We start from the raw sequence: 16,616 nt of genomic DNA, 5'->3' as shown, positions 1-16,616 counted from the left end.
CAGTATATATTTTCTTTCCTTTTGTTTTTATCATGGATCCCTCACAATACTTATAGCCAGGCTCTAAAATTCAACTGAAAAATATGTAGCCACTTTTTATTAGTAACAAGATGCCTCATATTTTTAGATGTTTACAGAATAGATATTTGTATACTTGATACTCTAACAATTTAGATGATAAATTTGGCACTATATTCTGCTTTGTACATTTAGTAGATAAAATTAAAATGGAGGATAATGAGGTTGCTGAGTGCTAATTTGAAAGTATATTTAGTTTTATTTTTGTATGTGACACCTAGCATGGAGATTAATGTTTATTGTTGTACCTTTAACTCATACATTTCCTCATGAGGATTACATTGTATGTTGATTATTGTTATTTTTTTCTTCTTATTATCTTTATAGAAGCACATGTTCATTATGTCATCTAATTCTGCTTGTTAGCTAATATGTATACAATTTAGTTGTATTGCAAAAAAAATAAAAAAAATTTAGTGGATGAAAACACACTGATGCAGTACTATTATATGTTTAACATGCAAAGTCAGAATAAATACTATATTGCCTCTCTAGAGATGAAAAAGTGGCATGTAACTAAATTATATAGATGTATGTTTTGACCTAATATTGTTAAACAAATAGTAATGGAGACTGTTGGATATGGGGCAGAGGAAATGCACCAAACGTGGTACTACAAGCCCTAGCCACATATGAACACAGAGAATCAATATGGGTGGAACCGCCACACACAACACTTAAGCGGTCTTTAAAGGGACACTGAACCCAAAAAAAATCTTTTGTGATTCAGATAGAGCATCACTTTTTAAGCAACTTTCTAATTTACTCCTATTATCAAATTTTCTTTATTCTCTTGGTATCTTTATTTGAAATGCAAGAATCTAAGTTTAGATGCCAGCCCATTTTGGTGAACAACCTGGTTTGTCCTTGCCGATTGGTGGAAAAAATCCATCCACCAATCAAAAAGTGCTGTCCAGAGTTCTTAGCCCAAAAAAAGCTTAGATGGCTTTTATTTCAAATAAAGATAGCAAAAGAACAAAGAAAAATTAATAGGAGTAAATTAGAAAGATGCTTAAAACTGCATGCTCTACCTGAATCACAAAAGAAAAAAATTGGGCTCAGTGTGCCTTTAATAAAGAAATGTTAGAACATCATAAAATGTATTATTATTATTAGACATGAAACAAATCAAAAAAATTCATGATTCAGATATTAGACATGAAACAAAACAAATGCATTCATGATTCAGATCTGATAGATCATACAATTTTTTAAAAAAACTTTGAAATGTACGTCTATCAAATTTGCTTCATTCTCTTTTTAGCATTTGTTGAAGGAGCAGCTATACACTTGAGAGCTAGTTGAACACGTCTGAGCCAATGACAAAGATACACATGTGCGGTCACCATTCAGCAGCTAGCTCTCATCTCAGCGCATTGCTGCTGCTGAGCCTACCTAGGTTTGCTTTTCAACAAAAGATACCAAGAAAAAGAAAAATTTGAAAAGAGAAGTAAACTGAAAAGTTGCAAAAAAGTATATGCTCTGAATTATCAGTTTTACATTGGTCTATACGATCCCTTTAATTCTAAAAAATGTTATACGTATAATTATTGTTTTTATTATGCAGTTTTAAAAAGTGATAATTTGAATTTGCTGGAGGAACATAAGATGTGGGGAAAACCCCCTCTGAGCAACAGAATTGGTAATTTTCTGTGATTAATGCCAAGCTTTTTCACTATAAGAGTAAATATTGTGCACAACCCAGTGTAAGATAATGGTTAGAAGGTAGACTAGAAATGGTGAGGGAGAGGAGAAATGGGTTTGCTATTGAAATTCAGGGGTGCAAAATCGAATCTAATAATATTAACAGTCCCTGAACTCCAGAACCTCAAGCAGTGATATACATCCAAATGTACATAAATGTATGCAAAAAGACTTGCACAACAAAGAGAAAGTCTGCAGGTAACTGGACTAGTGTAATACTGGACCCATTTAAATAAGTTTAGACAAAGAAAAGTGAGAACAATGTAATAATCAAATCACACACACATCCCCATTTATACTAAATAACTTTATTGAAGAAAAAATAGGAGCCCGACTGGACTCATACTCATGCACACACACACACACACTGTTAAAACTAGCTGAAACTCAGTGTGATATAATTTCCTATCGAAGAGCACGAAAGTGGATAATTGTAGGTTGCTACCTGGGTATACAAATGTATTATAATAATTCACCCCAGGAAATACATCAATGATTTATAGACAGTACAAATATAAATCTCTCCTTTATAAAAGTCTTTGCAGGAATCACAACCTCCAAGTAAGGAAAAATTGCAGTATTATATAATTGGTGTGCAGGAGAATCAATATATGAGAATAACTAACCAACACAAAAATAAGTGTGTCTGGTAGCTAGTTCCAAACTGATTAAAGGTTGGCTATAACTATTTTTTGCAAATATTGCAACTGGCGATTACGGATCTAAGATATATAAGATCTGCTAATATTTTTGTAACAACATTAGATTGGTTATACCGTTAGGCAGATATTCTATGTCCCAGTGGCTATATATGCCACCACTAGAGTTATTGTATCTGTCCAACAACTAAATAGGATTTTATTTTTCTAATCAAGTGTTTGCACCGCTGTTAGCGATGGAAATAACGTAGCAGTCAGTATAATGGGTCACTATCAGTAGCTGTTCCTATGAGATATACGATTTTCTGTAGTGCTTGCAAATTTAAAAATCAACAAGTGTATTTTAAATTTAGCCGTGTTGTAAAGTTCAAGGCCAGTATTAAGATATAACAAATTATGCGTTCAGCACCAAACCTCACTCTCACTGAAGCCTGAGATCATATATCATTGGCTCCCTATATCCCTTGGTGCAAGCATTAGCCTAATCGCACACCCTGCACGAATCCACAGGTGTGAGCTAGCTACTTGTATCGATATATATAGCCCATTAATCTAAGTATCGATATATATAGCCCATTAATCTAAGGCGCCAGCCAGTGGCAATATGACAAATAAGCAAAGGCTAAACTGAAAAAGGTCTCTTCTATAGCGGAGACCTATTTACTTTTAACTGTCTATTTGTGGTCGCAACCATTAACCAAAAGTGCTAGGCTGAGTCAGCGATTAAAAAGTGAGGGTTACATAACCCGGTACTGGTGCCCCTGACGCGCGTTTCACATTACGCTTCCTCAGAGGGGTACGCGCCGGCCGGACAAGGCGGGTAATATGAAAATTTAACACCCGCCTCTGTACTCTAATTGGTTCTTCAAAGCTACACTGTGCAGCTTCTCATTGGTTGTCATTCGTAAGGGGATGATTGAGCTTAGCTAGACATGTCAAATCAATGAGTTGGCTCATTCAGGTATGTATGACATTGTTTTGATGAATGTATTCAGGCAAGGGCCAGTATACATTAATAGCGCAGAGAAGGAAATAATATTGAGTGTTTTATTGTTTACAGCATAGGTCACAAGTTATTCATACTTCCATCAGCAGGACATATTGGGGTAAAATGGATGGATCGTAGGGCAATTCAGTTCTTAGTATATTTGTGTGTACTTACGCTTGCTATGCCTAGTAATTTTAAGTTGAAATCTACAGATCATAACTTTAAAACGGCAAGGATTTTTTGCCAATTACTTAGCTTTTGTATTTGCATTATTCCATTGCTGTATATGTCATAACCTTTAGTATCCATATATTTGGAGATTTACTTTCCTTTTATTTAAACTGAATCGAACAAACTACTGTGAATACTGTGTGATAACAGAAAAGAAAATAGATCCTATAATGATAAACTCCACTTACGTGACCTGAACTAAGTGCATGTGTGTGAGCATATGAGTGAATTTTGTGTGATGAAATAACAAAAAAAGATAGTGAAAGTGGAAACTTATTGTGATACTAAGTGCCTAAATTAAATCATATTCTATAATTTATAAATAATTGTAGTAGTATATTTTCCATACTACATAATTATACATTAAACAGAATCTGTATCAAATATAAAAGTCATAAATCATATTGACTGAATTGTGAAAATTAAATAATGAGAGTGAATGCTGGTGATTGCTTGGTAATGAAAAATTATATAAGTGGGAGTGGTTAGTGAAGAAAAAGAGTTGTTCTTCTTAAAAAGATATGAGGAGATCGGTGAACGTGTCAGCTAGTTTTAACAGTGTGTGTGTGTGTATGCATGAGTATGAGTCCAGTCGGGCTCCTATTTTTTCTTCAATAAAGTTATTTAGTATAAATGGGGATGTGTGTGTGATTTGATTATTACATTGTTCTCACTTTTCTTTGTCTAAACTTATTTAAATGGGTCCAGTATTACACTAGTCCAGTTACCTGCAGACTTTCTCTTTGTTGTGCAAGTCTTTTTGCATACATTTATGTACAAATGGTTAGAAGGTAGACTGCAAAATGAGGACACATCTGGAAGGGGAGCAACACAATGCTGGAATGATAGAGATTAGAGGGTAGAGAGATAGAGCGCATATTGCTCCAAGAGTCAGGAACCATTAAAAATTGTCTCACTATGTCCTCATGTTTTAGAAAAGCAGCAGAACTGCTCCTAGGCTGCCCACGTTTAAAAACCATGACTCTGAACCCACCTTTGCCACCACACTGTGTAGGCACTGTGACAAAGATTGCTTTTGTACTGTTACTCACCTAGTCCATTTTCTTTAGCCACTGGAGATCTTAATATTGGCCCAAGTTGTTTTGGGTCACCAGCCAACACCAGCTGACCTCCATGCTTGTTAGTTTTCCGTTCCATCACATTTAGAATTCCTACAAAAATGAGAAAAAAACAACACTGTATGTGGAAGCTCTGCTCATTAGCCTTTGAAAAATCAGTCCTTAAGGCACAGTTGTACACATACATAAACTTCCTGTTAGCTCCTTATAATAAAGGGCACTGTGCGAAAATATCCCTTCCAAAAATATCTTTATGACAAAAAAAAGGAGAAAAAAAAAGGAGGAAACAAAAAGGAGAAAAGAGAACAAAAAAAAATATAAGAAAAGAGAAAAGAGAAAAAAAAAGGAGAAAAAAAGAAGAAGAGAGATTAGTATTTAATGTCTTATCCAGGTACAGAAAAGTAGTCTTCTGTGATGTCAGTATTGCTACCAACTGCTTTTAAACACCAACCAATAAAACACATTCAGTGAAACACTAACACAGCAGCTAGGAAAAATATTTCCTTGTAAGTCTCGTAAAATTACGACATGCTATACTTTAGAGTAGAATATTGTAATGGATATAAGAGGTTATAATTGACAAACAAATGAGTGTTTCAAACTATCAAATATTTTGCTTTTAATAAAAACAAAATTTATGCTTACCTGATAAATTTCTTTCTTCCCGGATATGGAGAGTCCACAACGTCATTCAATTACTAGTAGGAATATCACTCCTGGCCAGCAGGAGGAGGAAAAGAGCACCACAGCAAAGCTGTTAAGTGTCACTCCCCTACCCATAATCACCAGTCATTCGACCAACGGAAAATGGAAAAGAAATAACACAAAGGTGCAGATGTGCCTGAGGTTTAGTAAAGAAAATTTATGCTTACCTGATAAATGTATTTCTTTTTTGAAACAATGAGTCCACGGATCATCTTAATTACTAATGGGATATTCACCTCCTGGTCAGCATGAGGCAGCAAAGAGCACCACAGCAAAGCTGTTAAATAGCTCCTCCCTTCCCTCCCACTCCAGTCATTCGACCGAAGTTAAGGATAGAAAGGAAAAACCAAGGTGCAGAGGTGACTGAAGTTTATAATAACCAACAACCTGTCTTTCAAAAACAAGGTGGGCTGTGGACTTGTGTCAAAAAAGAAATACATTTATCAGTTAAGCATACATTTTCTTTTTAATGACACAATGAGTCCGCGGATCATCTTAATTACTAATGGGATTCAATACCCAAGCTAGAGTACACAGATGATACGGGAGGGACAAGACAGGGAACCTAAATGGAAGGCACCACTGCTTGAAGAACCTTTCTCCCAAAAGTGGCCTCAGCCGAAGCAAAAGTGTCAAATTTATAGAACTTTGAAAAAGCGTGGAGAGGAGACCAAGTTGCAGCCTTGCAAATCTGTTCTACAAAAGCTTCATTTCTGAATGTCCATGAGGAAGCCACAGCCCTAGTGGAATGAGATGTAACTCTGGAGGCTGCTGTCCAGCAGTCACATATGCAAAACGTATGATACTCTTCAGCCAAAAAGAAAGAAGTAGCCGTAGCTTTCTGTCCCTTAAGTTTTCCTGAAAAAACCCACAAACAAAGCAGAAGACTGGCGAAAATCCTTAGTCGCCTGCAGGTAAAACACGTCCAAATAGTGTAGAAGCCGTTCCTTCTGAGAAGTAGGATTAGGACACAAGGAAGGAACAACAATCTCCTGATTAATGTTCCGATCAGAAACAACCTTAGGAAGAAATCCTAATTTAGTACGCAAAACAACCTTATATGAATGGAAAATAAGGTAAGGAGACTCATATTGCAATGCCGAGAGTGCTGACACTCTATGAACAGAAGAAATAGCAACAAGAAACAAAACTTTCCAAGATAACTTAATATCTAAGGAATGAACTCTGAGAACTAAATTCAGACTCCATGGAGGAGTAACTGGTTTGAACACAGGCCTGATCTTCACCAAGGCCTGACAAAATGATTGTACATCTGGGACATCTGCCAGACGTTTGTGTAACAAAATAGATAAGGCAGAGATTTGACCCTTTAGGGAACTTGTCGATAAACCTTTCTCCAAACCCTCTTGGAGAAAGGACAAAATTCTAGGAATCCTAACTCTACTCCATGAGTAGCCCTTGGATTCACACCAATAGAGATATTTACGCCATATCTTATGATAAATGTTTCTAGTGACAGGCTTACGAGGAAGAATAACACCATGTCCGTGTGAAATCTTGTTTGCTGTAAGGATGGCGCCTTGACTAGAATGTCGTCCAGATAGGGCGGCACTGCAATGCCCCGTAACCGAAGCACCACCAACAGTGATCCCAGAAACATTGTGAAAATTCTGGGAGCTGTAGCAAGACCGAAAGGAAGAGCCACAAACTGGAAGTGTTTGTCCAGCAAGGCAAACCTTAGAAACTTGAGATGATTCTTGTGAATGGGCACATGAAGGTATGCGTTCTTTAAATCCACTGTTGTCATAAATTGAGCCTCTTGGATCAAGGGAAGAATGGAACAACTAGTTTCCAACTTGAAGGACGGTACCCTGAGAACTTTGTTTAGATTCTTGAGATCTAAAATTGGTCTGAAGGTTCCTTCTTTTTTTGGGAACCACAGATTGTGATAAAACCACAGACCCTGTTCCTGTATTAGAACTGGAATAATCACTCCCAGGTCAGAGGTCTCCTACACAGTGTAAGAATGCCTCTTTTTGCCTGGTCTGCAGATAATCTTGAAAGCAGAAACCTGCCTCTGGGAGGAAAACTTTTGAACACTAATTTGTATCCCTTGGACACTATTTCTATTGCCCAGGGATCCTGAACATCTCAAACCCAAGCCTGAGCGAAGGAAAGTCTGCCCCCTACAAAATCCGGTCCAGAATCGGGGGCATGCCCTTCATGACGTCTTTGATTCAACAGAAGGCTTTTTGGATTGTTTCCCTTATTCCAAGACTGATTGGGTCTCCATGCAGGTTTAGGCTGTTCCTGCTTGGAGGCGGTTGAGGGAGAATTTCCCTTGAAATTTCGAAAGGAACGAAAATTACTCTGTCGTCCTTTTTGTTTGTTTCTCCTATCCTCAGGGAGAAGATGACCCTTACCTCCTGTGATAGAGATAATTTCCGTCAAGCCAGGTCCAAACAAGGTCTTCCCTTTGTAAGGAATTGCTAAAAGCTTAGATTTAGAGGACACATCCGCAGACCAAGGTTTTAACCATAAGGCTCTGCGAGCTAGAATAGAGAAGCATGAAATAAAATTAGCTAATTTAAGAGCTTTAATCCTATCCTGGATTTTATCCAGGGAAGTTTCTGTCCTGATAGCATCAGACCACGCATCAAACCAATATGCCGCAGCACTAGTGACGGTAGCAATGCACACAGCTGGCTGCCATCGTAAGCACTGGTGTACATACATCTTCTTGAGTATACCCTCTAATTTCTTGTCCATAGGATCTTTGAAGGCACAACTATCCTCTATGGGAATAGTAGTTCACTTAGCTAAGGTGGAAACGGCTCCTTCCACCTTGGGAACTGTTTGCCAAGCCTCCTTAATAGAGTCGGCTATGAAAAACATCTTTTTAAATATAGGATTGTCAAGGTATATGTAAGGTTAATAAATATATATATATTAATCATATATTTTAAGGTTAATAAATATATATATTTATTCAGATCTGACTGGTCAGTAGAAAATGATTCATTTGTCAGACAAACTGACTTCAATCATGTGTAATTCTCCCCCCACTGAACAGGTACAGTTATTCAAAAGGCAACATTTGCTCTTAATTGGAAGTGCAAACTCATTGTTCAGCTCTTCCCCAATTTAGTATGTAAAATTATTCTAAAACACACCAATGAGGGAAATAAACATTTGGCTTGTTAAACTTTGACAAAAAGGCACATTTAAAAAAAAAAAAAAAATATATATATATATATATATATATATATATATATATATATATATATATATATATATATATATATATATATATTTATTTTCATAGATAGGATTGCACAATCATACTTCCAGTACTGCCAAGGTGCACTGCTGATATCAAATCCAACGTAATTCCAAAAAGCAGGCACTCACTGGACTTTACTTTAAAACGTATATATTTATTATCAAAACTTTAAAAGAAACGTTTCGGCACTGCATTGTGCCTTGTCAATGTCATAACAAAAACAAACATACAGAGTGCAGCTCCACAACCCAAAATCAATATTTACATGATAAAAACAATACCCCTTAAATACTATCTTACGGCTAGATTTAGAGTTCTGCGGCCAAAGGGGTGCATTAGCTACGCGTGCTTTTTTTCCCCCGCACCTTTTAAATACCGCTGGTATTTAGAGTTCACAGAATGGCTGCGTTAGGCTCAAAAAAAGGGAGCGTAGAGCATATTTACCGCCACTGCAACTCTAAATACCAGCGTTGCTTATGGACGCAGCCAGCTTCAAAAACTTGCTCGTGCACGATTCCCCCATAGAAAACAATGGGGCAGTTTGAGCTGAAAAAAAAACCTAACACCTGCAAAAAAAGCAGCGTTCAGCTCCTAACGCAGTCCCATTGTTTACTATGGGGAAACAGTTTCTAAGTCTGCACCTAACACCCTAACATGTACCACGAGTCAAAACACCCCTAACCTTACACTTATTAACCCCTAATCTGCCGCCCCCGCTATCGCTGACACCTGCATATTTTTTTAACCCCTAATCTGTCGCTCCGTATACCGCTGCAACCTACATTATACCTATGTACCCCTAATCTGCTGCCCCTAACACCGCTGACCCCTATATTATATTTATTAACCCCTAATCTGCCCCCCACAACGTCGCCGCCAGGTACCTACAATAATTAACCCCTAATCTGCCGATCGGATCTCGCCGCTAGTCTAATAAATGGATTAACCCCTAAAGCTAAGTCTAACCCCAACACTAACACCCCCCTAAGTTAAATATAATTTAAATCTAACTAAATAAATGAACTCTTAATAAATTAACTCTTAATAAATTATTCCTATTTAAAGCTAAATACTTACCTGTAAAATAAACCCTAATATAGCTACAATATAAATTATAATTATATTGTAGCTATTTTAGGATTAATATTTATTTTACAGGCAACTTTGTAATTATTTTAAACAGGTACAATAGCAATTAAATAGTTAACTATTTAATAGCTAAAATAGTTAAAATAATTACAAAATTACCTGTAAAATAAATCCTAACCTAAGTTACAATTAAACCTAACACTACACTATCAATAAATTAATTAAACTACCTACAATTAAACCTAACACTACACTATCAATAAATTAATTAAATAAAACACCTACAATTATCTACAATGAAATAAACTAACTAAAGTACAAAAAATAAAAAAATATTTACAAACATTAGAAAAATATTATAACAATTTTAAACTAATTACACCTACTCTAAGCCCCCTAATAAAATTACAAAGACCCCCAAAATAAAAAAATGCCCTACCCTATTCTAAATTACTAAAGTTCAAAGCTCTTTTACCTTACCAGCCCTGAAAAGGGCCCTTTGCGGGGCATGCCCCAAAGAATTCAGCTCTTTTGAATGTAAAAAAAAAAAAACATACAATACCATCCCCCCTAACATTACAACCCACCACCCACATACCCCTAATCTAACCCAAACCCCCCTTAAATAAACCTAACACTAAGCCCCTGAAGATCTCCCTACCTTGTCTTCACCTCACCGGGTTCAGCGATCGGTCCAGAAGAGGGTCCGAAGTCTTGATCCAAACGGCGGCTGAAGAACTCCATCATCGGGCTGAAGTCGGAAGTCCATCATCGGGATGAAGTCTTCTATCAAGCCGCATCTTCAATCTTCTTTCTTCCGGAGCGGAGTGGAGCCATCTTCTTCCCAGCCGACGCGGATCCAACCTCTTCAAGCGATGCCTACTCGCCGAATGATGGTTCCTTTAAATGACGTCATCCAAGATGGCGTCCCTCGAATTCCGATTGGCTGATAGGATTCTATCAGCCAATCGGAATTAAGGTAGGAATATTCTGATTGGCTGATGGAATCAGCCAATCAGATTCAAGTTCAATCTGATTGGCTGATCCAATCAGCCAATCAGATTGAGCTTGCATTCTATTGGCCGTTACGATCAGCCAATAGAATGCGAGCTCAATCTGATTGGCTGATTGGATCAGCCAATCTGAATATTCCTACCTTAATTCCGATTGGCTGATAGAATCCTATCAGCCAATCGGAATTCGAGGAACGCCATCTTGGATGATGTCATTTAAAGGAACCGTCATTCGGCGAGTAGGCGTCGCTTGAAGAGGTTGGATCCGCGTCAGCTGGGAAGAAGATGGCTCCACTCCGCTCCGGAAGAAAGAAGATTGAAGATGCGGCTTGATAGAAGACTTCATCCCGATGATGGAGTTCTTCAGCCGCCGCTTGGATCAAGACTTCGGACCCTCTTCTGGACCGATCGCTGAACCCGGTGAGGTGAAGACAAGGTAGGGAGATCTTCAGGGGCTTAGTGTTAGGTTTATTTAAGGGGGGTTTGGGTTAGATTAGGGGTATGTGGGTGGTGGGTTGTAATGTTGGGGGTGGGGTATTGTATGGGGGGTTTTTTTTACAGGCAACAGAGCTGAATTCTTTGGGGCATGCCCCGCAAAGGGCCCTTTTCAGGGCTGGTAAGGTAAAAGAGCTTTGAACTTTTTTAATTTAGAATAGGGTAGGGCATTTCTTTATTTTGGGGAGCTTTGTTATTTTATTAGGGGGCTTAGAGTAGGTGTAATTAGTTTAAAATTGTTGTAATATTTTTCTAATGTTTGTAAATATTTTTTTATTTTTTGTACTTTAGTTTAATTAATTTATTGATAGTGTAGTGTTAGGTTTATTTGTAGATAATTGTAGGAATTTTATTTAATTAATTTATTGATAGTGTAGTGTTAGGTTTAATTGTAGATAATTGTAGGTATTTTATTTAATTTATTTATTGCTAGTGTAGTGTTAGGTTTAATTGTAACTTAGGTTAGGATTAATATTTATTTTTTGTACTTTAGTTAGTTTATTTCATTGTAGATAATTGTAGGTGTTTTATTTAATTAATTTATTGATAGTGTAGTGTTAGGTTTAATTGTAACTTAGGTTAGGATTTATTTTACAGGTAATTTTGTAATTATTTTAACTATTTTAGCTATTAAATAGTTCTTAACTATTTAATAGCTATTGTACCTGTTTAAAATAATTACAAAGTTGCCTGTAAAATAAATATTAATCCTAAAATAGCTACAATATAATTATAATTTATATTGTAGCTATATTAGGGTTTATTTTACAGGTAAGTATTTAGCTTTAAATAGGATTAATTTATTTAATAAGAGTTAATTTATTTCGTTAGATTTAAATTATATTTAACTTAGGGGGGTGTTAGTGTTAGACTTAGCTTTAGGGGTTAAAAAATTTATTATAGTAGCGGTGAGCTCCGTTTGGCAGATTAAGGGTTAATGCTTGAAGTTAGGTGTCGGCGATGTTAGGGAGGGCAGATTAGGGGTTAATCCTATTTATTATAGGGTTATTGAGGCGGATTAGGGGTTAATAACTTTATTATTAACCCCTAATAGGCAGATTAGGGGTTAATAAGTGTAGGCAGGTGGAGGCGACGTTGAGGGGGGCAGATTAGGGGTTAATAAATATAATATAGGGGTCGGCGGTGTTAGGGGCAGCAGATTAGGGGTACATAAGTATAACGTAGCTTGCGGCGGCGTGCGGACGGCAGATTAGGGGTTAAAAAATTTAATTAGAGTGGCGGCGATGTGGAGGGACCTCGGTTTAGGGGTACATAGGTAGTTTATGGGTGTTAGTGTACTTTAGAGCACAGTAATTAAGAGCTTTATAAACCAGCGTTAGCCCAAAAAGCTCTTAACTACTGAATTTTTTCTGCGGCTGGAGTTTTGTCGTTAGATTTCTAACGCTCACTTCAGCCAAGACTAAATACCGGCATTAGAAAGATCCTATTGAAAAGATAGGATACGCAAATGGCGTAGGGGGATCTGCGGTATGGAAAACTCGCGGCTGCAAAGTGAGCGTTAGACCCTTTCCTGACTGACTCCAAATACCAGAGGGAGGTAAAAACCAGCGTTAGGAGTCTCTAAAGCTGGTTTTGACGGCTACCGCCCAACTCTAAATCTAGCCGTTAGTTACTTGATGAAACCCCGCCAAACATCGACACGCCACTCCAAATCCACATGGTCCTGCTGACACGCTAGTCGTACCTAGCGTGATGACACATAGCACGGCGTTGCCATAGCAACGTCAGAGGCGTCTCATCTGTGTTTATGTCGGGTGTTAGAAGAACTTCCTGATCAGCTATGCGCATGCTCTCCACTTAACGTTATAGGCTGGCAAAGCCGTTGCCCTTGGTGATAGTGACATTGACAAGGTGCAATGCAGTGCCGAAACGTTTGTCTTTTAAAGTTTTGATAATAAATATATACGTTTTAAAGTAAAGTCCAGTGAGTGCCTGCTTTTTGGAATTACGAGATATATATATATATATATATAGATATATATGTGTGTGTGTGTGTGTGTGTGTGTGTGTGTGTGTGTGTGTGTGTGTGTGTGTGTGTGTGTGTATGTGTATATTGTATAAATACATGCATATTTTGAAAGCATGAATACATTAGCCTCTGTGTTTTTAAAGAATATAAATAGATATTTGTGGACTAAAAAAAAATAAAAAAATAAAAAATATTGATGACACTTATTTTATTTCAGGTGGACCATGGGCAAAATTCCTGCATGCAAGAATTGTGGGAGACATAGAGCATACTACATTATGTGAAAACATATTAGATATAGAAATGCCAGGATACTAATAAAATTGTAATACATTTTAAGCTAATAATTAGCAGTATTAAATTGCCTTAATATAATACAATGTTAATAATATAACATATATGGTATCAGAATAATCAGAAAAAATAATCTAATACTACCAATCTATAATTGGGGTTATATATGATTAATGCAGAGTGTAATCTGATTAAATAACCATTTTATGAGAATAATTAGATTGTTAAAAATGTGTAGAAATGTTAAGGTGAATTTGTTTTGTTTGTATGTCTACTGCCACCCAGTGCTATGTTGCGATAATTGCAGCCATAAGATGATTGGTTGTTGCAAGGATGCATCTCCTTGGCAACATATATTCCCAGATGAACCAATCCGAGACAAGGTTTCCGTTTTGGGCGTTTCCAAATTTACCCATGATGGAAAACTGATATAAAGTGAATGCAGGATAGAGAAAAGAGAAATTTCTGCTAAGCTAAACTTTACTAATTCTGAGGTGAAAATATTCCTATTAAAGGGACAGTCTACACCAGAATTTTTATTGTTTTAAAAGATAGATAATCCCTTTATTACCCATTTCCCAGTTTTGCATAACCAACACAGTTACAATAATATACTTTTAACCTCTGTGATTATCTTGTATCTAAGCCTCTGCAAACTGCCCCTTTTTTCAGTTCTTTTGACAGACTTGCAGTCTAGCCAATCAGTGCCTGCTCACAGATCTCTTCTCGTGCACGAGCACAGTGTTATCTATATGAAATACGTGAACTAACACCCTCTAGTGGTGAAAAACTGTTAAAATGCAATCTGAAAGAGTTGGGCATCAAGGTCTAAGAAATTAGCATATGAACCTCCTACGTTAAGCTTTCAACTAAGAATACCAAGAGAACAAAGCAAAATTGGTGATAAAAGTAAATTGGAAAATTGTTTAAAATTACATGCTCTATCTGAATCATAAAAGTTTATTTTGGCCTAGACTGTCCCTTTAAGGAATATTGGATATCGATTGGTGTATACCCTGGTAAAGTATTGAAACTACATGTGATGTTTTAAAATAAGTTATATGCATAGTCATTACAGTTAAACTAAAATTGGAAGATTGGAGAGAGCAAATTGTGTTTTTAAATTGTATTTCATAAGCCTATGTGTTGTTTAAATTTGTATCTGGTAGACTAAGTAACTTATCTGTTCAAGTTCTGATGTTTAAATTAATATTGTATTAGTATAAATTGCAGTTAAATAGCATAATATATATATTATCCTATTGTTTATAAGCACTGTTAGGATTGTATTGCTTGGATGTTAAAAGTTAAAGGTTTTAGTCCCATTGTGTTAACTGAATGAAAGGCTATTTGTAAATAAGGCTGATTTTTAAAGGAAAATTTTTCTGGGCTTTGTAAGAAGGATAGGATATCTTAATAGTTGGTTTTAACGTATATAATATTGTGTCATATTCTGGTATTGCAAATATATTTCAAAATGTTCATGGATATTGACTAAATAAAAGAATTTAGGTATTTATATTAATTGTATGGTTTCTAGTAGATGCATGTTGGTTAAGGGCTTCTATTTTTAAGGATAATTATTAAAGGTACTGTATTATAATCCCGAGATAGACTGATATATTGTTGGTATAGCACAACTGAGATTTTTATATAAATATACTGACAGGATATGGAGAAAAAAAAGGTATACTCTGTCACTCCCACTTCTTTGCAATGATCTCAGAAGCTCGGTAAGGGACCGGAAAAAAAGTATGTCGAGGAAGGAACCTCAAAATATTTTTTGAGCTTACTGGACTTCTTAGGAACAACAACAACTACCGTGGAGTCCCTGTCATCCAAAGTAGCTAAAACCTCCTTAAGTAACAGACAGAGGTGTTCTAACTTAAACCTGAAAGATACAACCTCAGTATCAGCAAGAGGGATTACACTTTAGGAATCTGAAATTTTGCCTTTAGATGCTACTACGGTAACCTCTTCAGGGTTCTGGGAGGGTACCTCCGAAATCGCAACAACTGCGTCAGAAACCTTGCTTACCGAATGTCTGGTTTTCCTCTTATACTTTGCCTGCAACATTGGAAAAGCAGGCAACGCATCAGAAAATGTAGAAGACATGAGAGAAGTGATGTCCCTTAAAGCAACTTCAGCGGAAGTTAGCGAGGAAGCGCAGGGCATTGCTTGTGGGGGCGGTGAAATTTGGGACATTTGAGGAGAAAGCTGTGGCATATATTGAACTTCTTCATTAGACCCCTGGACAGCATCCGCTTTAGAAAAAGTTGGCTCAGAAAAAATCTTTTTTTCTAGACAAGACCTGATGAACTTCTCTTCCTAATGTCTCCCAGACTGAGGAGCAACTAATGTGGCGTGCAATTCAGTAAGAGCCACCCATCGTTGGCGTTACCATTAGCAAAAAATTACCCATTCGTCATTTTGCAAATATAATGTGTACAACTACCAGAGCCATGATATTAGCCTTTCTCCAGCCCCAGTGCCTGCAATGTAACACTGTCATAAGTCCTCTCCAGCCCAGGAGAGTTTACCATGTCCCTAACATTAAGTGCCACCTCCTTTCCTGTGCCCTTTATGTTGAGTAAAAGTGTGCTCACTTTTTTCTGAGTCCCTTTCATAATGTACCCCAGAAAAATTAAAGTAGCACTTACCTCTACTTCTGCCTGACAGCAAGGCAGCTTAGAGGCTTGAGAGGTCCTCTCCCTCACATCGACCTGTGGAGAATAACATGCTGAGTAATTCATTACCTCAGACTAAAGGATATAGGGCAGCAAGAATACATGGAAAGCGCAGTGAGAATTATGTCCCACAAGTTCCCATTGCTTTAAAGCCACCAAAGCGCTACTGAAGAGACTGATATGGACTACGGCTACACCCTAGGACAAAGCAGCACATCCTTGTACCACTTTAAAAATAATAAACTCTTGAAGAATTCTAACTAACACCTCACTTTACCACATCCTATCACTAATGTAGGCAAAGAGAATGACTGGGGTGGGAGGGAAGGGAGGAGCTATTTAATAGCTTTGCTGTGGTGC

The 16,616-nt window shown here is 37.0% G+C and overlaps 1 protein-coding gene across 1 annotated transcript in view; it reads right to left on the bottom strand.

Annotated features, from left to right (window-relative positions):
* The window catches only part of MOV10 (Mov10 RISC complex RNA helicase), a 349,433-nt gene that overhangs the window by 148,790 nt on the left and 184,027 nt on the right, over window positions 1–16,616 (bottom strand). Inside the window, exon 12 of the mRNA XM_053706650.1 lies at window positions 4,713–4,832. Coding sequence (XP_053562625.1) covers window positions 4,713–4,832 — 120 coding nt within the window. The remainder of the gene's footprint in view (window positions 1–4,712; window positions 4,833–16,616) is intronic.

The sequence above is a fragment of the Bombina bombina genome, chromosome 3 (genome assembly GCF_027579735.1).
Source record: "Bombina bombina isolate aBomBom1 chromosome 3, aBomBom1.pri, whole genome shotgun sequence".
NCBI classification, from domain to species: domain Eukaryota; kingdom Metazoa; phylum Chordata; class Amphibia; order Anura; family Bombinatoridae; genus Bombina; species Bombina bombina.
This window is presented reverse-complemented; position numbering and strand designations above follow the sequence as displayed.